This window comes from Equus przewalskii, chromosome 7 (assembly GCF_037783145.1).
Source record: "Equus przewalskii isolate Varuska chromosome 7, EquPr2, whole genome shotgun sequence".
NCBI lineage: Eukaryota > Metazoa > Chordata > Mammalia > Perissodactyla > Equidae > Equus > Equus przewalskii.
Window position 1 is genome coordinate 69187081 of NC_091837.1, and position 27683 is coordinate 69214763.

A 27683-nucleotide genomic window follows, 5' to 3' on the forward strand; every position below is an offset into this window, starting at 1 on the left:
CTTTCCAGAAAAGGGTCAGATCAGCAACAAAAATAGGACCTGATATAGGTGATAAGAGCAAAGAGGCAAATGTAACAGGGTCTGGATGCTTGGCCCCGGGGTGGCTATTTTCGAGAGGCAGTTAGGGGAGGCCTTCCCAAGGAGGTGACAGTGGAGCAGGAACCTGAAGGAAGTAAAAGTTTGGGCTGAATGAAAAATAGAGCACCTTCTATTTGAAAATGACTTTCCTCTTTCCAATATAAAGAATTCTGTCAAATGCTCTTTTTAAGCCCTCCAACCAATGGCCTGAGAGAAGAACTGGGGACCAAATCATTGCTGCTGGGCTGTCATCAGGCCTCCCAGTACCCATCCCTCCCACGTCTTATCCCAGCCTCTCCAGGAAAAAGAAACTTCCTGCCAGCAGTAAATAAAAGTGCACTTTCTCCTCCCCACTGGGGAGATGGCAGCAGCAGCCACCTCTGCGCGCAGAAACAACCCAGAGTCACCGGGGAAGCAGAGCATGGATGGGCAATACACTGTGATCCTTGTGCCTTTCCCCCTCCCTTCTCTCAGGGCAGCATCTCCCTGCTGTGGCTGCCGGCCGCTGGGGTGGGGGTGTTTTCCTCCTTTGCCTGTATGCAGCTGTTTTTGGCTTGACCACAGGATTCTATCATGCCAGAGTTCATGTGGTTATCCAGAGCGGGGAAGAATTTCCCAGAATGCCTTGAGAAACCTGAGACACTGAATGGCTTTCAGGGCTTATTGATGTGGCCGGTGCAGGAAATAGCAGTACGTCAATAAATAGTTTTAGGCAGGAAACGGGGCTTAAATGGTAGCCTTAAAGTTTGGGGAAAGGCACTAGGGGTTGCTGGGAGGGAAGCCTGCCAGTCAGATGAGAACCTGGAGCCAAATACCAGACTTTGAAATGGCTGCCACCCATCTGAGGCCCCTTGCTGGTTCTGGATGCAAGAGGTTGAGGTTGAAGGCAGAGCTGGGGACCCAGGGGATGGCTGGTTTTGGTTGGCAGAAAAGAGCTCCTTGTTCCAGAGGAAAAGCTGGCAGCCTACAACATGTGTGCCCAGAGGAGACATAGAGGCTGGGTTTTGGTGCCCTCTGGGCTGGGCATGTTCACAACTCATTTCCCCACCGTTCCAGTGAGAATCACCACTAGCTGGCACATCACACCAAGAGTTCCGCTGTCCTAATCAAAAAAAATCAAGGAAAAGGGCTGCAATCTGCCAGTTTCTTTTTAAGTAACTGTTTTTCCGATTATGAAAAGAAACATTCACAGAAAAGTAAAGAAATTCAGAAGATAATAAGTTAAAAAATAAAGGTCATCCATAATTCCACTATTGAGAAACAACTACTGTTAACCCTTTGGATATTTCTCATCTTTTTCTTTTTTAAAAAAAAATTTATTCATGGGTGAGATTATATAGCACATGCAATTTTGATTTTGTTTTTTTTACTTAGCGTTATATAGCCATTTTCCTATGCTATTATAAACTTCTCGTAAACATAATTTTTTTTTTTTCCTGAGGAAGATTCGCCCCGAGCTAACATCTGTGCCAGGCTTCCTCTGTTTTGTATGTGGGTCGCCACGACAGTATGGCTGACGAGTGGTGAAGATCTGCCCCCAGGATCCGAACCTTCGAACTTGGTCCACCAAAGCGGAGCACACCGAACTCAACCACTAGGCCACAGGGCTGGCCCCATAAACATAATTTTTAATGAGTGCATGAATCATCATTTACTTAATCATTTCCCTATTGTTCGATGCTTAAGTTGTTGAATTTTGCATGCATTAAGCTTATTTTTCCTGTTATTTTTAATCATTTCCTTATAATAATTAGCTAGAAGTGTAATTACTGAGTCAAACAATAAGAACTCTTTGAAGGTTTATTTTAAGGTTTTTCAGCCACAACTAGAAGGACCCACAACTAAAAATATACAACTCTCTACTGGGGGATTTGGGGAGGAAAAAAAAAAGATTGGCAAGTTGTTAGCTCAGGTGCCAATCTTTAAAAAAAAAAAAGATTTTTCTGGAAGGTGATGCCAATTCACACTGCCCATATATGAGCGTGCCTGTCACACTGTATCCTCAACAGCGCGGACAATTATCGGTTTTCAAGCTTTGCCAATATAGTGGGTGGGAAAAATGGTATTTTCATTCATTTGATTGCTACTAAGACTTAATTAATTTGGTTTCATATATTTATCAGCAGTTTATGTTTTGACATATGAATTATCTTTTGATGCCCTTTGCCCTTTTGTCCATGAGGGGCTTAGTCCTTTTATTAACAAACTTTAACAGGTTGTTCATATATTCAGACCATTACCCTTTGTCACATTTATTGCAGGTATTTTCCCCAGCATTTCCATTGCCTTCTAAATGTGTTTATAATATTTTGATGCATGCTTCTGTTGTGTTAATGTTGAAGGCTCTTCTCCATCCAGAAATTTGATACTCAGTTTAGTTTTCTTTAAGTTCTTATGGTTTGTCTTTTTTTTTTTTTTTTTTTAACATTTACCTCTTTATTCCATCTGGATTTCATCTTATGTCTCAGTGTCAAGGGAGAGTCTAAATTATCCCCCCACACAGATACTTAGACAGCTGTGCCTACATCGTTGCTTGAGTGAATAATGCTTCCTTTGCCACTGATTTGTGACCCTCCAGGGACCATGTGATAAATTCTACGGACGCCAAATTCATTTCTAGGCTGTCTGATCTACCTGTCCATTCTTACGTCAGTTCCTCACCCTTTTAATTCTTAAAGCTTTAAGATAGATGAAAAGTAACGTACCAATTGACAAAAATTTACAATTTTGTTTTGATTTTAGCTATTTCCCCTATTATTCTTTCTAATTACTTTTAGGATCTTTTTTTTCAAGCGTCCATACCCCTTTCCTTCCAAAAAGTTCCCGTTGGAATATGAAATACCAATTGGTGTTAAATCTCCTTCAAGGAGAATTACCATCTTTACAATTCTGTCTACCCATTAAGGAGGGTTATATCTCTTCACTTGTTTAAGATTGTCTCTTAAATCTCTCAGTTTTGCAATTTCTTCATAGAAATCCTGCACTTTTTTTTTTTTTTTTTTTTTGAGGAAGATTAGCCCTGAGCTAAGTACTGCCAATCCTCCTTTTTTGGCTGAGGAAGGCTGGCCCTGAGCTAACATCTGTGCCAGTCTTCCTCTACTTTATATGTGGGACGCCTACCACAGCATGGCTTTTCCCAATGGTGCCATGTCTGCACCCAGGATCCGAACCAGCAAACCCCGGGCCGCCGAGAAGTGGAACGTGTGAACTTAACCGCTGCGCCACCGGGCCGGCCGCTGCACGTTTCTTAATAAGATCATTTAAGAATTTTTATTGCTTTGTTAAATGAGCTTTTGTACATTAAAATATCTCGCTAGCTAATCCTGTCCTAGAAAAGGTGTTCATTTTTGTATATTAATTTTGCATCTAAATACTCTCACTAATTACCTACTAAATTCTCTTGTTAATTCTAATCTTTATTGCAGAGTTCTCTTGGGTTTTTCATATATATAACATATCAAATCATTTCATCTCTTTCCTTCCAAGGGTCATGGTTGTTGCTGCTGTTTGTTAATCAGGCCTATTGATGTAATAGATTACGTTTATAGATTTCCTGATACTAAATCATCCTTGCCTTTCTGGGATAAAATCTTCTTGGTTATAATGGATCTATTTGTTATATTTCATTTAGGACTTCCCCATCTATTCACATTAGAGAGATTGCCCTATAGACTTCCTTATTTGTAATTTACTATCATTATGAGATTTGGGTAATAAGGAACTGAAAAAGCCTATCTTTTTCTATTCTGGATCAGTTTACATAGCAGAGCAATTACCTAATTTTTTGAAAGTTTGAATCGGCTTAACTATAAAAGTCATAAGATTAGAGACCTCCTTATAATAGGTAACTCTTTCGAACTTTTCATTTTATTTTACGATTTTTAGTATTTTCTGACTTTTTATTTTTTTTAGTAAAGTTTGGTGGTATTTATTTTCTAAAAAATCATCTATTTCATCATTTCTTCCAAAATCATCAGCATAGAGTTGTAAATAATTTTTATAATGCTTTTTTTATCTACTCCAGATCTGTTTTCATATATTGTTCATGTTTCTAATTTTGTTTGTTTATTCTTTCTTGATTTTTATATATAATTTTCTTTCTCTATTTTTTAATTAATTAATTTCTGACTTTATCTGTGTTATGTCCTTTCATATATTTCCTTAGTTGTTGGTAGTTTTTTAATTTTTTGAGTTGGATGTATAGATTAACACCATTCAATAGAAGTATATATAATGTGATCTATGTATGTAATTTTAAATCTCATAATATATTTTACTTTATCCAGTATATCCAAAATTTCAACATGTGATCAACATTTTTAAAATATGAGACATTTTATGTTCTTTTTTTTATACTAAGTCTTCGCAAACTAGTGTCTATTTTACACTGACAGCATCTCAGGTTGTGGAAGCCATGTTGTGAGCCCTCCTGTGGCCAGTGGCTGCCGTATTGCACAGCACAGGCCTAGAGGATGTATTTGCTTCCTTGTTTTAATAGCCAAAATACTGAAGACTATCAATTTACCTTTCATTGTAGCTTTGACCACATCCCACAAGTTCTTATAACTCTTTATTTCCTAAATAATCAATTATTGTATATTTGATTACATCTTTATCCCATCTTCCTTTAGGAGAATGTCTTGTAAACATCCAAGTAATCAGCTGTTTTTTTAAATTTTCTTCATTCTTGGTCCAAGTATGTAACTTGTAGAATTTCTGTGTTTTTCAAATTTATAGTAAAATCACAGTTTATAATGAGGCTCATTTCAATTTAGGCTTACTAATTATTTAAATCATCTGAGTAATTATTTTTTGTTAATTTAATCAGCCATGAAATACTAGTGGTTTCATTTCCCAACACTATTCTTTCCTTCTATTTTTTCTTTCAATAGCTTTTGTTTTATATATTTTGAATCTATGCTATACAGTATATAACATTTTATGTATGTATTATGGATTGTATTTTTATCTATATAAATAACTTTTTAATTTTATTTTATGATTGTTATCTTGAAAACTACTTTGATTTTACTAGTGTTTTAATTTTATTTTCATTTGTCCAAAATTTTTTTTTTTTGAGGAAGATTAGCCCTGAGCTAACTACTGCCAGTCCTCCTCTTTTTTATGAGGAAGGCTGGCCCTGAGCTAACATTCATGCCCATCTTCCTCCTCTTTATATGTGGCACACCTACCACAGCATGGCTTTTCCCAAGCAGTGCCATATCCACACCCGGGATCCGAACCGGCAAACCCCAGGCCACTGAGAAGCAGAACGTGCGAACTTAACCGCTGCGCCACTGGACCAGCCCCTCCAAAATTATTTTTACCCATCCATTTATTTTACATCTTCTGTTTTCAGTTCTGCTAGTGGTTACTCATGTTTTCTTTTAACATTTTTAAAGGCAATCTCTAACTTCTATTTCTCTATTTACCAAACTTAAAAAGAACCAGTAACCTGTGAATCCCTGTAGTCTAAATTATGAAATTTTGTGTGCTTGACAATCCCTGGCCCTCTCCCACCAGTATTTATCAGTCTTTAGTAATTTAATCTTGGATTGTTAGTCACGCCTACTATACAATTCTTATTCAAATTACATTTAATAATTAGATATCTCTTCTTTCAAGGGTTATTTCCAGCTTCTGACTCCATCTTATTACCAAAATTATAATTACTTATTTTGACTTAAGTTCATAAGTCTACCTGGTTTCAGTTTTCACTTCTGGTCCTTCTATACCATTATTTCCTCAGAGTAGAGTAATAAATTTTGTTGGCTGGAGCGTGCATTCATTTGAGAAAGTTTTTAATTTTTTAAGTTATTTTTAGTTGTGCTAAAAAAAGTAATAACGTAAAATTTACCATCTCAACCATTTCTTTTTCATTTTCGGGGGGTTTTTTGGTGAGGAAGATTGGCCCTGAGGTAACGTCTGTTGCCAGTCTTCCTCTTTTTGCCTTAGGAAGATTGTTGCTGAGCTAACGTCTATGCCAATCTTCCTCTATTTTGTATGTGGGACGCCACCACAGTATGGCTTGATGAGCGATGTGTAGGTCCGCACCTGAGATATGAACCTACGAACCCTGAGCCACTGAAGCAGAGTGCACAAATTTAACCACTACTCCACTGGGCCGGCCCCATCAACCATTTCTAAGTGTACAGTTCAGTCGTTTTAAGTATAGTTGCATCATTATGCAGTTAATGTCCTAAACTTTTTCATCTTACAAAACTGAAACCCTAACCCCATAGTCAACTCTCCCTTGCCCCCTCTCCCCAGCCTCTGGCAACCATTATTCTACTCTCTGTCTATGAATTTGACTACTCTAGATACCTATGTAAGTGGAATCATACAGTACTTGTCTTTTTGTGACTGGCTTATTTGACTTAGAATAATGTCCCCATGGTTCATGTTGTAGCATCAGCATATAGACTGAATAATCTTCTTCTGTAGGCATGTACCGCATTTTGTTTATACATTCACCCATCGGTGAGCACTTGGGTTGCTTCCACCTCTTGGTTATTATAATACTGTTGCTATGAACATGAGTGTGCAAGTATCTCTTCAAGATCTTGCTTTCATTTCCTTTGGATATATACCCAGAAGTGGAATTGTTAGGTCACATTGGTAATTCTATTTTTAATTTTTTGAGGAATCACCATACTGTTTTTCATAGCTGCTGCACCATTTAATTCAAGAGAAGCATGCAGATGGGACTTTCTAAAAAGGATTTGCTTGTGTAGACTCTCTCTCTCTTGCTCTCACTTGTAGTTGGGTGTGTTCTTTTCGCCTCAAACATGTGAAGATGTTGCCTTGATGTCTCTGAATTTTAACATCAAATATGGAAGTATAAGGCCAACTATAGTTTTGTTCCTTTGTAAGAAACCTAGCCCTTTCTTCCCCCCTTCTTAGCTGTTTTTAGAATTTTTCCTTTTCCTTGAAATTAAAAAAGAAAATTTTCCTGCTAAGTATAGATAGTGGGGCCTGGAACATGGTGAACCCTTTTAGCTGAAGAGTTAGCTCTTTTGGGAGGTTTTTTTTGTTTGTTTTCAACTTAAAGTTTTTCTCTCTGGTCTCTTTGTTCCATGTATTCTGGTGTCTTTTTGAAAACCTCTATAATTCATAGGTTAGATGTCCACTTTGTCTTCTCTATCATTTTCTTTCCCTTTTTTCCCCATCTATTTATCTTTGTCTTCAGCTTTCTAGTCATTTTCCAAGTCTGCCTTATGTGTGACTTTTTCTGCAGTATCCGTTCTATCCTTTACTGCCTCCAGTTCACATGTTCATTTTGCTATTGGATTTCTCATTTCCGTTGGTTCTCTCCTTGTCCAGTTCCCGTCTCATCCTTCATCTCAGCAGAAGGTTTTTTTTTAGCTAATTGTGAGTCCTTCTGAATGCCTTTTCACACATCACAGAATCCCCCTTGTCGTTCTTACAGACACAAAAGCCCACGTTTTGTACTTGGGGTTTTTTGTTTTATTTACTTTTGGTTTATTGTAGTTAACATTTTCAGAGTTATGCATTTCCATTAGGTCCTCAAGATAATGCTCCCCTATACAGCCGTGCAGGATTTTTCCATGGACGCCATATTACTTTTCTCCTCGCTCACCCTGGAAGGAGGGAGGCTCTGTGTGGTTTCGGTGTTAGCTGTGTGGATCATCTTCGGAATTGCTCAGTGTCTGCTGAGGTAGTAGTAGTCTCTGTCTCAGACCTAAAGCTGGTGGGTGGCTTCATGTGCACATCCCAAGTCCAATTTCCAACATTTAGCAGACGTTCAGTCTTCTGGTGAGCTCTGCTAGCCCAAAACCGAATCTTCTCTCCATGCCACTGATTATGAGGAGGAAACTGAGTCAAGCTGTAGTTCTTTGATCGGATGTAATCGTTGTTTTAAAACTTCAGTCCCTGTTTGCACTGCCCCAAGCCTTTTCCTGCTGCAAAGGGCTTTGCCTGAGAGCACTGCACCTCTGAGGACACAGGGAACCACCCCACATCCCTCTGCCCCTGAATCTCCAATGACTAAAGGAAGAGCATTGCTGATGGGAGCTGTCTTAATGCACAGGCACGGGGTTTGCTAGTAGTTATAGCCCCTGTCTACCAGCCAGGGGCAGACAGAGGGAGGGGCTGAAGCTCAAGCTACCTACCCATTTGCCCCCTGCCTTTGGTCTTCTGGGTTAGGGGCCAAGCTGCTCTGGGCAACTAGAGCTGTTTGGTGACAGCACTTTAGTTAGTGATGTTACCTCCTGAGTCTGGTGAGGAGTCTGCTGATGAAGAGTTACCGTCCTTCTCAGTGTTGTTGTGGGGTTTTGTTCCTCTATGTCTGCTTTCATGGGTATTGTTATGGGAGATGGGGAAAGGGCAACTCGGGCATTGATAGAGGGGTACTGTTTCAACTCCAAAGTTGGCACTTTATAAAGGCCTAGAGTTGTGCTTCCTAACCTTGGTTGCACACTGGAATGACCTGGGAAGCCTTCAGAAATTACCAGTGTCCTAGCCCCACCCTGGTCAATTGCACAAGCCTCTCTGGGGTCAAGTCCAAGCATTAGTAGCTTCAGAGTTCCTCCAGCTGACTCCAGTGTGCACCCAGGGCTGAGAACCCTTAACCCAGAGCAGAGAGCAATGGAGTGGTTTACGTTCACTCAAGTTCTGGTACTGGGTGACCTTGGTCAAGTCTTTTCATCTCTTTATGTCTCAGTTTCCCCCATTATAAAATGAGAATGGTAATGCTTGCCCCTGCTCTGACCACAAGTTAATGAGGTTGGAACCACCAAAAGATTCGTGACTTCAAGACCAGCAGTGCAGGGCCCTTTGAGGCTCTGGGGTGACAGCCAGACTCATTCATTCATTCACAGGTACCCAGGACACCACAGGTCTGTGGGAGCTGCCTGCTCCAGGCTCCGTACTAGGGATGAGATACAAAGGCATCAAAGGTGCTGGGTAGCCACTACTTTCGAAGTCCGTGGCTAAACCCAGGGGACTCTTTGAGAGACGCTGCCCTGACTCAGACTCCAGGGTGGGAGACAAACAACAGGACCGCATGTGCTGGCAAAGCACAGTTGTACACAGGTAGACATTTCAGTGGGAAGAGTGGAGAGGCAGGAGGCCTTAGGGGTCGGCACGAGACCCATGAGATCTATGGGCATGAGTGGACTTCCAGGGGACAGTCTGACAACTGGCTTAGTGGAAAGTTCAGACTGGGAGAGTGACTAAGAGCTGGGGCTCTGATGTACTACTTTTTCCATTTAAAAACGCCATTAAAAGGGTGGGGGAGGGCCCACCTTGTGGCATAGTGGGTAAGTTCGCACGCTCCACTTGGGCAGCCCAGGGTTCATGGGTTCAGATCTTGGGCACAGACCTATGCACTGCTCATCAAGCCATGCTGTGGTGGCGTCCCACGTGCAAAATAGAGGAAGATTGGCACAGATGTTAGCTCAGGGCCAATCTTCCTCACCAAAGCAAAAGAAAAACAAACAAACAGGGTAGGGGAGCTTGGTCTACAGTTGGGTTCAAATCCCAGCTCTGCCGTTGCCACCTAGCAATGGGCAAGTTGGGTAACTTCTCTAAGCTCAGATTTACCACCTATACACTGGGGCAATAATAGGATCTGCCTCATAGGCTATTATGATGATTAAATGAGATGTTACAATGAAGATGCTTGGCCCCGTGTCTAGTTCACAGATAGTAGCTGCTGCAGCTGCTGTTGTTTTACATACACACACACACACATACACACACCCACACACACACAAACACACACACACATACACACACACACACTTTAAGTTGATGAAACTCTGACAGTTATAAGCTGTGACCCAGGCTCATCAGAAGCTGGAACTGGGGGCCGGCCTGGTGGTGCAGCGATTAAGTGCGCACGTTCCGCTTTGGTGACCTGGGGTTCACTGTTTCGGATCCCGGGTGTGGACATGGCACCGCTTGGCAAGCCATGCTGTGGTAGGCATCCCACATATAAAGTGGAGGAAGATGGGCATGGATGTTAGCTCAAGGCCAGTCTTCCTCAGCAAAAAGACGAGGATCGGGAGCAGATGTTAGCTCAGGGCTAATCTTCCTCAAATAAAAAGAAGCTGGAACTGGAGGGACTTCTCTTGGAGGTCCTCTCATCTAGCCCCTATTTGCCAGCAAAGGAGGCTGAGGCCTCCTCTGCCCTTTTAAATTTCTAGATGGCACTCTGCTCACACACAAGGGACAGACATTAACCAAGTCGTCTCTGAAGACCTTCCACCTCTGGAGATTCTGAGATTCTGGCACTGAGGAAGATGCTCAGCCAAAATAAGCAGGGGGAGGGGACTGGACTGTCGGAACGCCCTGGGTCACGTTCTGCAACCTGCTCCCTCCCAGACCCAGAATCTTTGTGTCATCTTTGAGCTTTGCCTTTCCACTGCCCTGATAACCCACCACTTAGTAGTACTATTTACCTTGACAATGTCTCTTGTGCCAATTCTGTATTTGTCAGCTATTGCTGCTTAACAAATATCCACAGAAATCTCAGTGACAGACAACAATAAGCTTATGTTTAGATTTGTGTCTGCAACTTGGCCAGAGGGCCAACTGGTCTAGGCTAGACTTGAGGGGGGGCCCTGCTCCACGTGACTCTCCTCCTCCCCCTGGGACCATCGGGCCTGCCCAGAGATAGTCTTCTCATGATGATGAAAGAATCATAAAAGAGTAAGCATAAAATATTTAAGACCTCTTAAGGCCAGCATCAGCACCAGCACCATCTCACTTCTGCCTCATTCTGTTGGCCAAAGCAAGTCATCTGGCCAAATCTAAAGACAAGGGGTAGGGGAAATATATTTCCGATCATCATCTAACCTACCACAGATTCTTATCTCTCAGTTTCCAGAGAGTTCAGGTTTTTATTTCATTCTGCCTGCACTTTAGTGGTGGCCTCCTGCCTGGTCTCCACACCTGTGCCATATTAACCTTCTAAAGAGCACAAGTATGACCAGGGCATTTCATGACCCACCCCCCCCCCTCCGGCATTCATGCTCCAGCCACAGGCCCCCAATCCCCGTCCTCATGGAACACATGGGGTTTACCAGTTGCCCAGGACCGGCCCTTAAACAGCAGGCACTGCAGCAGAGTGGGGGTGTCCCTTCCTCCCTGGCGAGGCTGACGCGGTCTCTTGTGCCTCCGCAGAAGGACTTCACGGTGCGGGAGGAGCTTCAGCAGCAGGACGTGGAGCGCTGGCTGGGCTTCATCACCTTCCTGTGTGAGGTGTTTGGCACCATGCGCAGCAGCACGGGCGAGCCCTTCCGCGTGCTCGTCTGCCCCATCTACACCTGCCTCAGGGAGGTAAGAGACCCGCGCCGCCTGCCCCCGGCCAGCCCGAGCATCAGCGGGCCTTCGGCGATCAAAGGTCCTCACAGATGCACCGAGAAAGCCACACGGGGGTACCGCTTACAAACTCATCAGTCCTTTGGTCAAGAGAAACGTAATTCCCCTATGCTTCTGTTGACTCGAGCCAGGTGTTTATTTATCAAGTTTATATAAAGGGAAACGGCCCCCAAAAAGAAAGTGTTATTAACTCAGACTGCAGGGATTCATAATCCAGACCACTGCCTGCAAAGGGGGCCTACAGTGAGTGTTATTTGAATGAGTGGACCTTTGGACTGGATTGGCTTACCATGGGATTATTTATTTGAAAAAAATATTTGCTTCTAAGTTTTATCTGGAAAAGAAAGAAATAAGAATAACCAAAAAGCTTTTGGGAAGCACAAAGTTATAATGCCCTCCCAGGTATTCTAACCCGCTGTAGACGGTCGCTCGGGCTGAGCTTGGAATAGAATTGGAAGGGGCACACGGGAAGCTGGGAGCTCGTTCGGGGGCCTTTGGTGTCCTCCAGTGAGAGGTTGGTGGCTCGGAACACAGACGTGGGTGGGGGAGGGGCTGTTTGCATTCCAGTTATATTTTTGAGTTAGACCCAATAGGACCTGCTGACATGATATGAGAGAAAGAGGAAGGGATGTGGGTTCCTGGTTTACCAGGCTGCTGGCACCATTTTCTGGGATGATAAAGGCTGGAAGAGAAACAGAGTGGGGACGAAAACCAGGAGTCCGTTTTTTGTGTTTGGTGACCTGTTGGTCGTCCCCCGGGAGCTGTGCCGCGGTAGAAGTGTCTGAAAATCAAGAAGAGGTCAGCCCTGGGGACACGGCATTGAGTGTTGTGTGAAGCGTCAGTGAGTATCTGGTGCTCAAGGCTGGGGACTGGATGGGGTCACCCAGGGAGAGGGTGTAGATAGAAGAGAGGATTGGAGCCAGCCGGAGGCAGACGAGGAGCGGCCGGCCGGGAGGGAGGAGGCAAGCCTGGAGGTCAGAGAAGGCTCCAGGAGAGCTCGAGAATCACCACAGCGCTCCTTCAACGGAACGGGAGCTGGGCCAGCCCCACTTCTCCTGTGCCTCCTGTCCCGCCCTCAGCAGCTGGCCCCAGGACGGAGGGAGGAGCAGCCTCTGGGGAATCAATAGGACCAGGACAGAGAAGTGGCCTGGGTTTGGGAACAAGGAGGTCAGGAGCCTGTGGTGTCAGTGGAGTGAGCACGGCAGCCACCTTGGGCCGCACTGAGGAGTCGGTGGACACGAGGACATGGGTGTGGACAAGTCTTTGGAGAAGTGTTTCTGTGAGAGGCAGCGGGGAAGGGGGACCTGTGGGGTCAGGGGACATTTTTGTGTTTTTGAAAGAAAGAAGGTAATAGAGCGATTTCAGAGACGGGAGGGGGTCTTTGTAAATGTTTTCGAAGCACCCATTTATAGGAAAACGGCGAATTTGTTCGAGACCACGTGAATGCTCATGAAACAGAGCATACAGGCCTCTCTTGGGCGCTTTGTGAACCCATGATTCTCTGCCACCCCACGTAGCAAACATATTCTTAACAAGAGCGACTTGTTTCTTGGATTCAGACAATGGCCTCTCCCAACTTTATTTCACGTTCAAATGTCTTAAGCTCAGAAGCAGCACCGAGAAGGGCCATAGTTCTGCCATTTGCATCCTTTTGGGATGATGCGGAGGCTGGGAACTGGCCCGGATGGCCTCTTGGGGTCCTTCCATCCCTGCCTGAGTTGCCCTGGGCCCCTGACATCCCAGCTTGAGGCAGGGAGCAGCACTGTTTCAGGTCAGTGACCTGGATTGCCCTGACATGTTCCCTCTGTGTGATCTGGGCCCCTCCTGGTGCCGCCGTCACCTGCTCCCCGGAGCAGGAAGAGGGCTACAGCCGAGCGCTGGCCTGGCTGCGGGGACACTTCTAACACCGCCCGAGGTGGTGCGAACTTTCTGGTGTGAGATCCGGAAGGTGCCAGGCGGTCTGCAGAGACCAGAAACAGGGAGCCTGTCCTAATGCACGCTTGCTTGATGCCTTAATCTTTCCCGGACAGTGTCACACACACAGCCCCCCGCCGTGCTCATGGTAAACCCGAGGAGTAAATAAATCATCAGTGGCTTTCACCATTTTGTAAAAGGGGAAACCGGAGCCCCATGTTCCAAGCTATATGCTTGAAGCCACATAGTGAGACGATTCAAAAGCATCGGCCCTCGGGCCAGGCTGCTGCCTCGGTTCAAATCCTGCCTCTGCCGTGTTTTACCTGTGCCATCTGGGGGAGAGTTCACCTGCTCTGAGCCTCGGTTCCTCCTCTGTAAAGGGGGGGGCATGCTGCTTACTCCGCAAGGATTTAGGGAGAAGGACGTGGCCTGGAGAGAGAGCTGAGCACACTAGGGCAACGAGGTCGGAATGTGGAAGAAAATGCCCCTGGGACTGGTTCTAGGGCAGGGCAGCTCTCAGACGAGACGGCTGGGCGTCCTCCAGTCTGACTTAGGGCCTGGGCACGCGCCCAACCTTAGAGGGAGCTTGGGGGCTGAGTTCCTGCCCAGGGACACACAGTTGGTCCATGCCGGAGCTGGCCTGGAGCTCCTGAACTCCTGATCCCAGTCTGTTTCCAATAGAGAACTCGGCTTCCCCAAAACAGAGCCTTAAGAAAGATGCGGACATAAAGCGGTGCCCTTTGGACAGACTACCTTTCCCAGCTCCCTGGACAGTCTTAATTCTTAGAGCCAGTTGCTCCCTCCCCTACCTCACCCCACACACTCACACCGAGGCCTGACTGACATCCCCAAAGCAGATGGAGCCTTCTCCAGGAAGTTTCTGGAAGCCGAAGACAGTGCTGCTGCCTCCCTGCATGCTGGAAAGGTTTAGGCTTTTCCCCTGGGGCCATGCAGATGGCTGACCCCAGATCTCCAGGGCCTACTCCTCCCTGGGGTCCTCCCAATTCCCAGAACCACCCCCCAGGCCTGCATTTTCAGCTGCCCTCTCTAGACACGTCCCAGTCATGCCTCAAGCCCATCCAACAAGATGTGGCCGGAGCTGCACCCCGGAGCCCTCCTGCTCAGCCCAGGTCTTCACCGGGGCCCAGACCCACCCTTCCTGCCTCCCTGCAGCCAGGCAGCAGCCCCGGAACTCACCTGATGGCCTTGGCTCCCAGTCATGGGCCACCCACCCCATCCTCTGCTTCTCCACCGCTCTCCCATGGCTTCCCCACTCCTCTTTCCTCTATGCCCCTGAGTCAGATACAAACCCACAGGCCATCTTGGTGTGAACAGTCTCATTAGAACAAACCTAAGGGTAAAATACACAATCCTTACAGCCTGGCCCCAGTCTTGGGTCCTCATGCTCAAGGAGGCCACCTTCACTGGACCCAGGGCTCACTCAGCCCCTGGGCGGGTCCCTTCAGGCTGGAGGACCCCCAGCTTGCTGAAAGCCACCCTGCCCTGGGCATCCCCTGTCCCCTGGACATTTCTGCCACACTCTGACCTAGTTGAATTAAGTGTTCTCTCGGTTAACCAGGCTTGATACTTCGGACTCCATCCTTGGAGTCTGCCTCTTCCTGGCGCTAACGCCTCCTCCCAAGCCCAGCTGAAGTCACCTCCTCCAGGAAGCTCCCCTACCCCCGCCCCTGCCCCCAGCCCAGCACACTGGCAGCTCCCTCCTGAGCGAGGCAGGGCACTCCATCCTTACAGCTCCATCCTTTTCACGTCACCTGACAGTGGTATTTAATAATGATAATAGCACATCGCACCACATGCAAGGCATTGTCCAAAGCACATCGTGCATTCTTTTCTCTTTTAACTCAGACAACACCCTGAAGATTTGCATCCCCATTTTCCAGAGAACAGAGGGGTCAGGCAGCTTTGCTCAGGGCCACACAGCCTGTGGGCAACAGACTCAATATTGGAATCCAGGTCTGACCGCTGGAGTCGCTGCTCCTAACCATCCTGCTTCACTGCCCTGAAGGCAGAGCCACGGCTATTCTTGTTCCATTCTCTGTTCGTAACTCACTGCCAGCTGCACAACAGAAACCAAGTAGATCTTTGTGGAACTGATTCTGCTTTTGCCATAAATAACATGTACCACTCAGAGATCCTTCTTCGAGCGATGGAGTAGAATAATATTTAGTGAGCCCTTTTATTGTTTAAGAACACATGGGGGCCGGCCCAGTGGCGCAGCAGTTAAGTTCACATGTTCCACTTCTCAGTGGCCCAGGGTTTGCCGGTTCAGCTCCCAGGTAGGGACGTGGCACCACTTGGCTAAAGCTATGCTGTGGTAGGCGTCCCACATATAAAGTAGAGGAAGATGGGCATGGATGTTAGCTCAGGGCCAGTCTTCCTCAGCAAAAAGAGTAGGATTGGCAGCAGATGTTAGCTCAGGGCTAATCTTCCTCAAAAAAAAAAACCAGCGCAGGTGGTTTCTGCCAAGATGGTTTTCAAAGTGACTGAAGAGAGTTACTGATGACCCGAAGCTGTGTGAGTCTCCTTGCTCTCCTGTTTACACCTCTTATGTGCCTCATGAACTCTTTTTAATTCTTTACTATTTTTTAAATTTTATTGTGCTGAGAACACTTAACGTGAGATCTACCCTCATAACAGATTTTTAATTGTACATAAAGTATTGTCTCCAGGCACATTGTTGTACAGCACATCTCCAGAATTTACTCATCCAGCATAACTGAAATTTTGTACCCGGTGACTGGCAACTCCCCCCCTCCCCCCCCCCGACAACCATCATTCTATTCTTTGCTTCTATGAGTTTGACTATTTTAGATTCCTCATATAAGTGGAAATATGCTTATTTGTCCTTCTGTGACTGGCTTATTTCACTTAGCGTAATATCTTCCAGGCTCATCCATGTTGTAACATGTTGCAGAATTTTCTTTCTCTTTAAGGCTGAATAGTATTCCCTTGTATGTATATACCACATTTTTACATCTATTCATCTGTCAATGGACATTGAGTTATTTCCACATTTGGCTACTGTGAACAGCACTGAAATGAACATGGGAATGCTAATATCTCTTTGAGATCTTGACTTCAATTCTTTTGGATAAATACCCAGAACTGGGATTGCTGGATAATGTGGTAGTTCTATTTTTAATTTTGAGGAACCTCTCTACTGTTTTCCATACAGCTGTACCATTTTGCATTCCCACCAACAGTGCACGAGAGTTCTAATTTCTCCACATCCTCACCAACACTTTTTGTCTTCGGGGTGTTTTTTTTAATAATAGATATCCTAACAGGTGTGAGGTGGTTTTGATTTGCATTTCCCTGAGGATTAGTCACATTGAGCATCTTTTTATATACCTATTGGCCATTTGTGTGTCTTCTTTGGGAAAATGTCCACTCAAGTCCTTAGCCCTTTTTTTTTTTTAAGATTGGCACCTGAGCTAACAATTGTTACCAATCTTCTTTTTTTTTTTTCCTGCTTTTTCTTCCCAAATCCCTCCAGTACATAGTTGTATATTTTAGTTGTGGGTCCTTCTAGTTGTGGCATGTGGGACACCGCCTCAACATGGCCTGATGAGCAGTGCCATGTCCACATCCAGGATCCGAATCGGTGAAGCCCCAGGCCGCCAAATCGGAGTGCACGAACTTAACCACTCAACCACGGAGCCAACCTCCATTTTTTTTTTAAAGATTTTATTTTTCCTTTTTCTCCCCAAAGCCTCCCAGTACATAGTTGTATATTTTTTTTAATTGTGGGTCCTTCTAGTTATGGCTTTGATGAGCGGTACCATGTCCACGCCCAGGATCCGAACTGGCGAAACCCTGGGCCACAGAAGAGGAGCGCACGAACTTAGCCACTAGGCCACGGGGCCAGCCCCCTTAGTCCATTTTTTAAACCCAGTTATTAGTTTTCTTGCTCTTGAGTTGTAGGAGTTCCTTATATATTTTGAAAATTAATTCCTTATCAGATTATGGTTTGCAGATATTTTCTTCCATTCTCTGGGTTGCCTTTTCACTCTACTGATTGTTTCCTTTGCTGCAGAGAAGCTTTTTGTTTGATATAGTCCTACTTGTCTATTTTTGCTTTTGTGCTTTTGGTGTTATATCCATGAAATCACTGCCAAGACCAATTTCATGAAGCTTTTCCCTTATTTTTTTTTTAGGAGTTAGTTTCAGGTCTTATGTTTTAGTAATTTTTTCTTTTTCTTTTTCTTTTTTTTGCTGAGGAAGATTAGCCCTGAGCTAACATCTATGCCAATCTTCTTCCACTTTTTTATATGTGGGACACCACCTCAGCATGGCTGATGAGTGGTGTAGGTCCATAACCAGGATCCAAACCCATGAACCTGGGCCACCAATAGGGATCGTGCTGAACTTAACCAGTATACGCCATGGGGACGGCCCCATGTTTTAGTCTTTAATTCATTTTGAGTTGACTTTTGTATATGGTGTAAGATAAGGGTCCAGTTTCATTCTTTTGCATGTGGATATCCAGTTTTCCCAACACCATTTGTTGAAGAGACTATCCTTTCCCCATTATGTTTTCTTGGCACCTTTGTTGAAGATTAGTTGACCATATATGCATGGATTTATTTCTGGGCTCTCAATTCGGTCCCATCCATTTATATGTCTGTTTTAATTTCTGTAGCTTTGTAATATATTTTGAAATCAGGCTGTGTGATGCCTCCCGATTTGTTCTTTTTCAAATTGTTTCAAACTTGTTTTGGCTATTTGAAGCCTTTTGTGGTTCCATATGAATTTTAGGATTGTTTTTTTCTATTTCTGCAAATAATGCCATTGGAATTTTGCTAGGGGTCTCGTCGAATCTGTGGGTCACTTGGGGTAGTAGTGACATTTTAACAATGGTAAGTCTTCCAGTCCAAGATCAGGAACAAGACAAGGGCGCCCACTCTCACCACTCCTCCTCAATGTGGTGCTGGAAGTCCCAGCCAGAGCAATTAGGCAAGAAAAAGAAAAACAAGGCATCCAAAGAGGAAAGGAAGAAGTAAAATTGTCTCTGCAGATAGCTTGATCTTCTATAGAGTAAACCCTAAAGACTCCACACACACACCAAACTGTTAGAACTAATAAATGAATTCAGTAAAGTTGTAGGACGCAAAATCAACATGCAAAAATCAATTGCATTTCTATCCACTGATAGCAAACTATCTGAGAAGGAAATTAGGAAAACGACCCCATTGATGATAGCATCCGAAAGAATAAAACAGTTAGGAATAAACTTAACTGAGGAAAAGACTTGTACACTTTCATCAATATTTTGCAATGTTCAGAAATGAAAGAAGACACAAGCAAATGGAAAGACCTCCCTCGAGCTCTTTTTTAATAGCATTCTAAGGACCCCATCATCCTGCCAAAGTCCTCAGCCAAACTGTGACTGCGAGGGTTCCACACACAGGAGGAGTATAATTAGTGTCTGTGGCCTGAGCTGAGGGTGTCGTCATCCCCTACCTCAGCAGGAGCCGACCTGCCAGGCTTCAGGTCTGGCTTGCCCAGCACCATCCTCCTCCCCTCCCCCCCCACCTTTTCCTGACCCTACAACACCCTCTGCCCCCTCCGCTCCTCTGTCACCTCCGTGACCCAGTGGTGATTTTGCTAGACTCCTCCAGGTTACCACTGAATGCTTCTCTCTGGGCCCCTGACTTCAAGAGCTCTGTCAAAAATTCCTCTGGTGGGGGATGCAGGAGTGGCTTTTAACCCCTTACACCTGTTTCCTCTGAGCAGACTTTCCCATGCACCCTGGGCATGTTTCTCTCCACTCCTTCTTATCCTTTCTCTCTCCAGTGCAATCCTCCCAGCCCATCTCTACCAGTGATTCCCATCTTTCTGCCCTCTTCCGAGTTGGGCAGCCATAGCCAGAGGTCAGGAGTAGAGGCAAGGAGGAAGGGAGGGGGGGGTGCCACTGTCAGGAACCTCTCATCCCTCTGCACGCCAGCTCTGACCCTCAGCAACCTCTCCCTCTGATTGGCTCCCTTGCTCTCCTCGCCACCCCCCCCACCCCCAGACCCCAGAAACCCCTTCCAAAGGGAGGAGGCAGGTGCCTCTGAGGGGTGTCTCCAAGGGGCGCCCCCCAGGGATGCAACTGGCTGGGCTCCTCGGGAGGAGAACACAGAGGGCAGCAGTAGGGCTTCTCAGGAAATGAAATCGCTTGGCCAACAATGAGAGAGCCACTTTTTTAACTTTTTGCGTGAGCGTGCATTCAATTGCTCACATTGTTTTGGCTCCGGGGGAATTCTGACCTCGGAAAAGGCTGCGATGAAGTGAGTGTGGGTGGAGATCCTCTGCTATTTCACAGGGCTAAGAGAGTCAAGCCGAGGTACCTTTCCAGTGGGACCATGCCTCCCTCCCCGAGAGCAGGAGACGGGGCTGGGTTCAGCTGCCCGGCTGGGGCCAGGGCAGGGCCCACGGTGGCCAGAAGATGCTGAGGTCGGCTGTGCCTGGGGTACCGATGGGCCCTAATGGGGAACAGAGTTTTGAAATCATCCTCCCTGTAGCCCAGGGCTCAACCCTGCACCTTGGGAAGCTTTTACAAAAGCGCAAATTCTCAGACCCCTCCTTCAACCAATTAAAGCAAACTTTCTGGGGATGGGGTTTGAAGGGCAAAAAACAAGATTTAAGCTCTCCATGTGACTCCACTGGGCCGCGGAGGTTAGGAGACACGAGCAGTTGCACCTCAGGTGCAGTCAGTGAGCGGCCACTGAGGAGCAGAGAGCGCTCAGGGAGGGCACAGCTGGAGGAGCCACAGGGACCTGAGTTTGAATCCCACCTCTGCCACTAACTAGCTGTGGGGCTTTAATCTACGTCATTAATCTTTCTGAACCTCAGTTTTCTATCTGTAACATGGGGCTAATGGGGATAAGGCTCACCGTGTGGGTTTGTTTCAAGGCTTAACATAAGTGAGAAGTTCATGTAAAGCAAGCAGTGTGTGTCAGCCCCTCAAGGAGCTGGCATGTTGTGTATCTCTGTCGAAAGCAAACCGTATTCCAGCCACCGCTCAAGAGAAGCATCAGGTCACAGACAGGCCCAGAAAGTAAGGTCCGTTCTCCTGCCTGGGCACCAAGGCTCCCCAACCAAACACAGCCCCCTTTCCTGGAGAGCATTTCGTGAGTCCGTGATGGCCCCAGCCACGCTGTCCTACTGTGTTTCCGCAGAAGGCCTCTCGCATCCCTCCTGCCTTGAGCACTACGTCCTCCTCCTCTGCCCACCTTCAAGGCCAGGCTCACTTCCCACGGCATCCCGCCCTGAGCCACTCCTCCCAGAACACCCTATGGAACGAGCATCTGCACAGGGCTGCCATGCCTGCTCTCTGCACACGTCCTCTGCCAGGTGGTTGTATTAATGCCTTGTGACCTCTTCTTAGTGGCTTTGAAATCATTTCAACCTTTCCTTGGTACCTGGAGGGTAGGCTGGGTCTCACCTCTCACGTCACCCTGAATGCATTTTACTTGGGACTCTACGTTCATTCATCAGCAGTGACTCGGTTTAAGACGATGCTGCTCTCTTACTGAACTGTAGAGTTTCCTAGTTGCACCAGAAGGAGGGAGTATAAATGGTGACCCTCCCCCAAAAGGCGTACCATCCACTTATCTACCGCATCCACAGGAATTCAGCGGCCATGAACATTTACGATGGGTTGTGCAAATACAGAGGTGCGGCTGTTTAGGAGTGTGGGCAGCTACTGGGGGCAAAGGGAAGGGGGAGCTAGAGCTTAAGGGGAAGCAGGCTTCAGACAGGTATTGGTGGAAAAGGAGAAAGGCCTCCAGGAAGAAAAGTTTGAGTGGAGGTGTGGAGGCCAGAATGTGCATGGCCATCTGTGTCCGCGTGGTAGAGGGCCCGATGGGTGAATTATGGGCGCATACCGGCTGCCAGCACAGGCATTCTGGCAGACACGGGATGATACTGAGAACCTCTGAAAGTTCTTAAACCAGAGAGCAACACGATGGAAAGCGTAATGGAGAGTTTGTTTATTCATTCAACAAACACTGAGAAAAATGCTACTTCTTTATTGAGCTGAAAAGTCCCCTAGACACGTTTCCTGATAGAAATGTGCTGAGATTACAAAGTCAAATAAATCTGGGTGCTCCCTGGCCTGAGGGACCCGAAGGTAGCTCAGTGCATGATGGAAAGAGCATCGCTCAAAATAAGGTGAGAGTGGGAAGCGGGAAGGTGGAAGCCCAGACGGTAGATGAAACAGGGAGATCTGCCTGGTAAGGGCATCTTAGCAGAGAACATTCCTTGACTCCTGCCGCCTTTAAATTTGTTCTTACTGTAACAGTCAATCAAAAAGACTAAGTGGGAAGTGAAGGGCTGTAACGAAGCTTGAAAATTCAGGAGAACCTTTCTCCATGAACAGTTTATTCCAGCCCTAATCTTAGGCACAGACTCCGCCTGGAATGATCCTCTGAGAATGTCGCCTTCCCACGGACAGGTACACAGCCCCTGGGCACTGGTTCGGCCAAGCGTTCCTCCAGGTCCAGCAGCTGCTGCTATGAATACCCCAGCTTAAGCAACCATTCCTGTAGCCTCCGCCAAATAACTCCACACGGTTTTGTCCCCTCCAGAGCTGTTGTCCCCCTCTTCCCCTTGGCAGCCAAGTCACTCTGGGGTGTGATGCCCCTGACCTGTTCAGACAGGTCCCCCCAAACACCCAAACACGAACACATTGATGCACCCCCATCTGAAGCTTCGGGATCTTGGACCTCCTCAAGAAAACCTGGAGTCTCCCTTCCACGCGGACTCCCAGACCCTCCCCCAACCCCCACCCTTTAACTGTGCTGCTTCCTTAGCCAGACTCTGCAAACTGAAATGTGAAATTTGAAGCCAGTGTTCCCCTTAGCAACCATGGTAACACAGGATCTGATAGAGAGCCTGGAGTTATAAAAATACCAGCTTCCACCAGACACTGGTTTCCAAAGGGAGACCAGTCTCCACGCCAGAACCGTTTTTAAACAGTCTTAAAACTCGAGAGATTTCCAAGCCCATCTCAGCATGGCTTCAGGAAGACATCTCTTCAATTCCCTTTTGGAAGGCGGTGGTGGTTGCAAGCTTTGGGTGCTTTCTCTAAAATTTAGAGATTCAGAGAGGACGTGGCTCTCTGCGAATTAGGTAGCCATATAAAGGATATATAGGCGGGAACAGTTTTTCTTAAACATCAAATATGCGGCATTTTTCAAAAGTTAGACTGAAGTGCGGCCAGTCTTTTCAGTTTCCTCCCAGGGAGTCTTCAGCGCCATCAATCCTAATTATAGAGGGGGTATGATTTGATCTATCTCCCTTTCATTGAAAACAGTTTTCATTAACATACCCATTTTCTAGCAGGAATTCTACGTTTAAGGCCTCGGGTGGGGAGGTGAGAGGTACAGTTGTCTAAACTTTTCTGCTCAGGACCAAAAACAAAAGTCCTGCATCCCTTTCCCCCCGGCATCTCTTCCCCTCCCCCACGCACGCCCCCTCGGCCGGCCCGGAGACGGAGCTCTAACTCTCCCTCCTTATCCCAGCGCCGCCTGCAGGGGGCGCCTGGCTTGGCGGGGCGGGGTGGGGGGCTCTTCCAGGAGGCAGGGGGCCTCCCCCGCCCCAGCCTCCAGACCCGCCTCCGCAGCTGGGGCAGACTCTCCCTCCCCGCCTCCCCGCTCCGCGCTCTCCTCCTCCTTCCTCGTATCTCCTGGGGCCATGCCTTGTAATTTTGAAAAATATTCCAACTCAGTAATTAATGTCTGAACTTCGAGAGGCCCCTGCGTTCTGCGGAGTCGCGCTGAAGGCGGGCGGGGACTGGGAGGAGCTGAAGGCTTTGGCGGGGAGGGGCCCGGATGCGATTTTTTTCTACGCTGGCGACGGACGGTAGAGCATAAATTGTTTCTTGCTGGTGTTGTGTGTACAAGATACAGACACACACATATATATACACACACGCACGTGCATCCGTCTAGATTTTTAAGTGCTTTGGGTTTCAAAACAAAAAAGTAGGATGCCCTCCCCCACCTCCCCTTCTCCTCCGCCCAGTGGCGGTTTCCCAGTAGGCTGATGTCAGAGTCTGCTCAGCCAATTTGGGAGCACGACGGGAGACAGGCCGGGGCACTTTCCGTGTGTGTAGGTCCGGGTGGAGGGATTGGCTGGGAGAGAGAGGGAGTGACCTATATATTTAGAAGATAAGAACCCAGGCTCTGTGGGGGTGAAAAATGGCCACCAGTAACTTCAGATAACCCAGAAGTCAAAAAAACAAAGTTTGCCTGTTTCCCACCCACAGGGAGGATGTAAGTGGTCCCACTGAAGCCTGGCCTGGCCTGGACCCCTCAGCGCCTCCCACCAAACGCCTCCCCGTGATTTGCCCATCCTCCCATCGCAGCCTTCATGCCCTCCTCGGGTACCTTCCGCTCAACAATTTGGGTGCCAAGCTCTGGGCCGGCGGCTGGGGCCTGGGCCTGGGCCTGAGCATGCTGTGCGTGGTCCCTGTCCCACAGAGCCACTGTCTGCTTGGAAGAAGAAGTGGAAAAAACCAAGCGCCCTGTGCTGGGAGCTGGTGCATTTTACACACAGCTCTCTCCAGGACCCACAATGATTTTCTTCTTTAACCTGCTCCACCTCTTGGGACCATTTAAATTCAGCAGTTGATGCCACTCCACTCGACGCTGTCCTAAGGTTTCAGCAGCACTTGTCGGCCCAGGCCAGACAAGATCAGGAACCACCTTTCCTCATCATGTCTCCCCACCTCCAGACCTAGCTAGAACCCAGTTCCTTCCTGATGGCTCCGTTATCAACTGCAGCCAGCAACCATCAGTAGGTAGCAGTTGGCCTGGGCCAGCCCCTATGAGAAGAAACTGCTGGGATCAGCCTTTCTTGTAGCTGGAAGAGAAGGGTCGGGGGGAAGAAGGCGGACTCCAGAGCCAGACAGACTCCAACAGCTCACCCTGTCTAGCTCTCAGTTCCTTGTCGGGATGAGGGTTAAACCACATTCATAGATTTGCTAATTACAAGTTGACTTCCTCCCTTCCCTGTAGCAGGACACACAAAACAAAGACATGAAAACAAAAGATATGGAGGCTGGCCAGGTGGCGCAGGGGTTAAGTTTTCGTGCCCCACTTGGGTGGCCCAAGGTTCACAGGTTCAGATCCCGGGCGTGGATCTACATACCGCTCATCAAGCCATGCTGTGGCAGCATCCCACATACAAAATAGAGGAAGCTTGGCACAGATGTTAGCTCAGGGATGATCTTTCTCAAGCAAAAAGAGGAGGATTAGCAACAGATGTTAGCTCAAGGCCAATCTTGCTCACCAAAAAAAATAAATAAATAAAAATAAATAAGTAAAACAAAAGATGTGGAATAAAGGGAGCAGTGAGCAGCATATTTATATCAGATAAAATGAAGTGCGTCTTCGTGAGAACGAATATGAAGGAACACAGTAAAAGAAGTCTCAGGGCCTTTACCATTGTCATTCCTCCTGGAAGAACGCCCTCTTCAGTTGTCCTTACAGGATGTCACTTCCTCACAGGGCCCTCCCTGACCATACCCCTGCAGCCTGCTTTCTTTTTCTGCATAGCCCTCGCTCGTTTCTGGCTTTCACAGAGAATTTTCTTCGTTGATCTGCTTGTTTTCCGTCTCCTTCACTAGAGTGGAAACTCTCTGAAGGCAGGGCATGTGTCTCTTCTCTTCGTGGCCTTTGCCCCCAGGCTCAGAACAGTAGTACCAGGCATAATGGGTGCTCAATAATCCCTGTTGAATACATTAATGAACTAGAACATCTCCACTGAGCAGAGCAGGAAACTGTAGTCGCCCTTCTAGAGTTAATCTGGGAAGACTTCCTGGAGGAGATAAATCCAGAATCCTTAAAGAGGCAGGTGAGCGAGCAGGTGGTGCTCACTGGTAGTGGCCCCTGGAGATGAGCTCGGAATGGGAGAGGAAAGAGAAGCACTCCCCCCAAATCAAACTCAAAGGAAGCAGTTTGTGTTCCCAGAATGAATGAACCCGCGCAGAAGCTGCTGTCAGCCAGTGGAGCCGCCTGTGTTCTGTCCCCACATTTCACTCTCGCCGAGGGATCTTTTCTCAACTTCAGTCTGCAAACGTTGTATGGGATTTAATTCATCTCTCCAGAGTCAAAATCCCAAGAGCCACAAGCATGACGAGAAGTCAGGGCGGGCTTCTGGGACAGCTTCGTGGATCAAGAGCCGTGGGGAAGGGGTTACGCAGGGGCCACCGAGTGAGCACCTGCTGTGTACCATGCCGGCCTTCAGCTGGGCCTGGAGATGCGACACAGTGGTAGGGCCTTCCTCTCCTGCCTCCCCCTTGAGGAGGAGAAGGAGTCAGGAGGATGCACGGAGCACAAGAGGGGGCTGTGAGGGTCAGGAGCAGGTGGGAGCACGGCACAGGCAGTGGGAGAATGGAGCGGGTGGGAGAGGACGCCACAGTCCCAGACGCTGAGGACAACTCTTAGCCCTTCACAGTCTCAGCACAATCCCAGCTGTGGAGCATCATGTCCAGTACAATATAACATGAGCCACTGTGTCATTGTACATCTTCTAGTAGCTGCATTTTTTAAAACGGACAGGTGAAATTAATTTTAATATCTTTTATGTTATCCGGTATATCCGAAGAAGTATCATTTCAACATGTAGTCAACATTAAAAAGCATCAATGATGTTTTTTACATTCTTTTTTTTGTACAAAGTCTTTGAAGTCCGGTGTGTATTTTATACTTAAAGCACCTCTCCATTCAGCCTAGGCACATTTCACGTGCTCAAGACCACATGTGGCTGGTGGCCACTGTACTGGACAGCATAAGTCTGGAAGCTAGCTTCTGGAATCTTCAGGCTTTTGAAACAGTTCTGGATCCCAAAAGTGTCTGGATCCTCAATATCTCAAAAGTTTTTTTTTTTTTTTTTTTGAGGAAGGGTAGCCCTGAGCTAACATCTGCCAATCCTCCTCTTTTTGCTGAGGAAGACTGGCCCTGAGCTAACATCTGTGCCCATCTTCCTCTACTTTATACGTGGGACGCCTACCACAGCATGGCTTGCCAAGCGGTGCCATGTCCGCACCAGGCATCCGAACCAGTGAACTCCGGGCCACTCAAGCGGAACATGTGCACTTAACCACTGCGCCACCGGGCTGGCCCCTCAAAAGTATTTTTTATAGCTTCTCTCTCTGAGCACCCAGAAGCAAAGGAAAGTGGTTTGAGGTGAGACCACAGCCAGTGGGCTAGTGCTGGTTGGTTGGCTGGAGCTCCCTGGTAGGGTCTGCAAAAGAGAATCCTTTTGACCCCAAAATGAAGAAAGATGGAGAGAGTGAAAGGAGGGGCAGAAAAGGTGAGAGAAGGAAAGCAGAGAAAGGGGGACAGAAAGGCAGTGGGTGGCAGGAATGACAGACTGCATGACAGAGCTCAGAACAGCGTCCACAGACCGAGGGGGGCCAGCCCTGGGAGGGCAGACAGCTGCCAGCTCCTCCTGACAATGGCCAAACAGAAATCGCGGCCCAGGACGTGGAAGGCACAATTAGCTCATTCTTTCATTGCCCTTCTGATTACACTGTTGTTCTCAGGACTGCCATTTCTGTAATTAAGACCTTGTCCCTTACTCAGAGGTATTGAAACATAAAAGTATTTGCTGAATCTGGTTTCCCAGGGTTAAAAGCCAGACTTAGGAAACGCAAACACACTTGTGGAAATGCAAACACACATTCCCTGACTAATTATCCTTTAATTAAGGCCGAAGCCCTGCTTAAAACAATTAGCTCTGGGAATTAAACGGTAGGGACAACTCCTCTTTTTGCTAATTGTTCTCCCCTGATAGCCAGGATGCGGCTGGCCAGTCACCGGGGAAGAGAGGATGGTAGGGAATGAATTAGTCTGCTGCTTTTGGTCTGGGCTGGACTGCATTCTGCTTGGTTTGGAAATGTTAGTCAGAGGAGAGTTTGAGGTGTGGGGAAGAGCAAGGAGGATGTGGTTTGGGCAAGGGGAGTCGAGAGGCTGCCCCAGGCTTGGACGCCGGCCATGGGAAGTCTCAGAAGCTGCTGCTGGCCACACTGAGGTGGCTTGCCTGGCTGGAGCTGAGGGCGTGGGCCAAGGATTAGCTGACTGGAAAGCAATTAGAAGAGGTGGGGCTGGCTGGGAAAATACCTGGAATCCCAGGGCCAGAGTTGAGACTTGCTTGGGTAACGCTGCAGGCGGGAGGCCTCGTGGGCTCCGGGAGTGGAGGTACCCACTGGTGAGGGTGGCTACCACTGGCCCACTGGCCACAAGCCTTTCTTCCCTCTCGCTGTGCAGGAGAAGTGGATTCTAGGGTGTGGCAGTGGGGGGCGAGGCCCTCTGGGAAAGAGGCCCTTTTCC

General features: G+C 47.2%; 1 protein-coding gene across 41 annotated transcripts in view; it reads left to right on the plus strand.

Moving 5' to 3' along the window:
• Nucleotides 1–27683, plus strand: part of CTIF (cap binding complex dependent translation initiation factor) — a 297253-nt gene that overhangs the window by 242535 nt on the left and 27035 nt on the right. For 35 of the 41 annotated variants that reach the window (XR_011542724.1, XR_011542725.1, XR_011542726.1 and 32 more), the window contains one exon: nucleotides 11227–11382. The exons of the other annotated variants lie outside the window; for them this stretch is intronic. Coding sequence is in view for 26 of the 35 variants with exons in the window: in XM_070630175.1 (XP_070486276.1) it covers nucleotides 11227–11382 (156 nt within the window). In the remaining 9 variants the exon portion in view is untranslated. The remainder of the gene's footprint in view (nucleotides 1–11226; nucleotides 11383–27683) is intronic. 41 annotated transcript variants of the gene reach the window in all.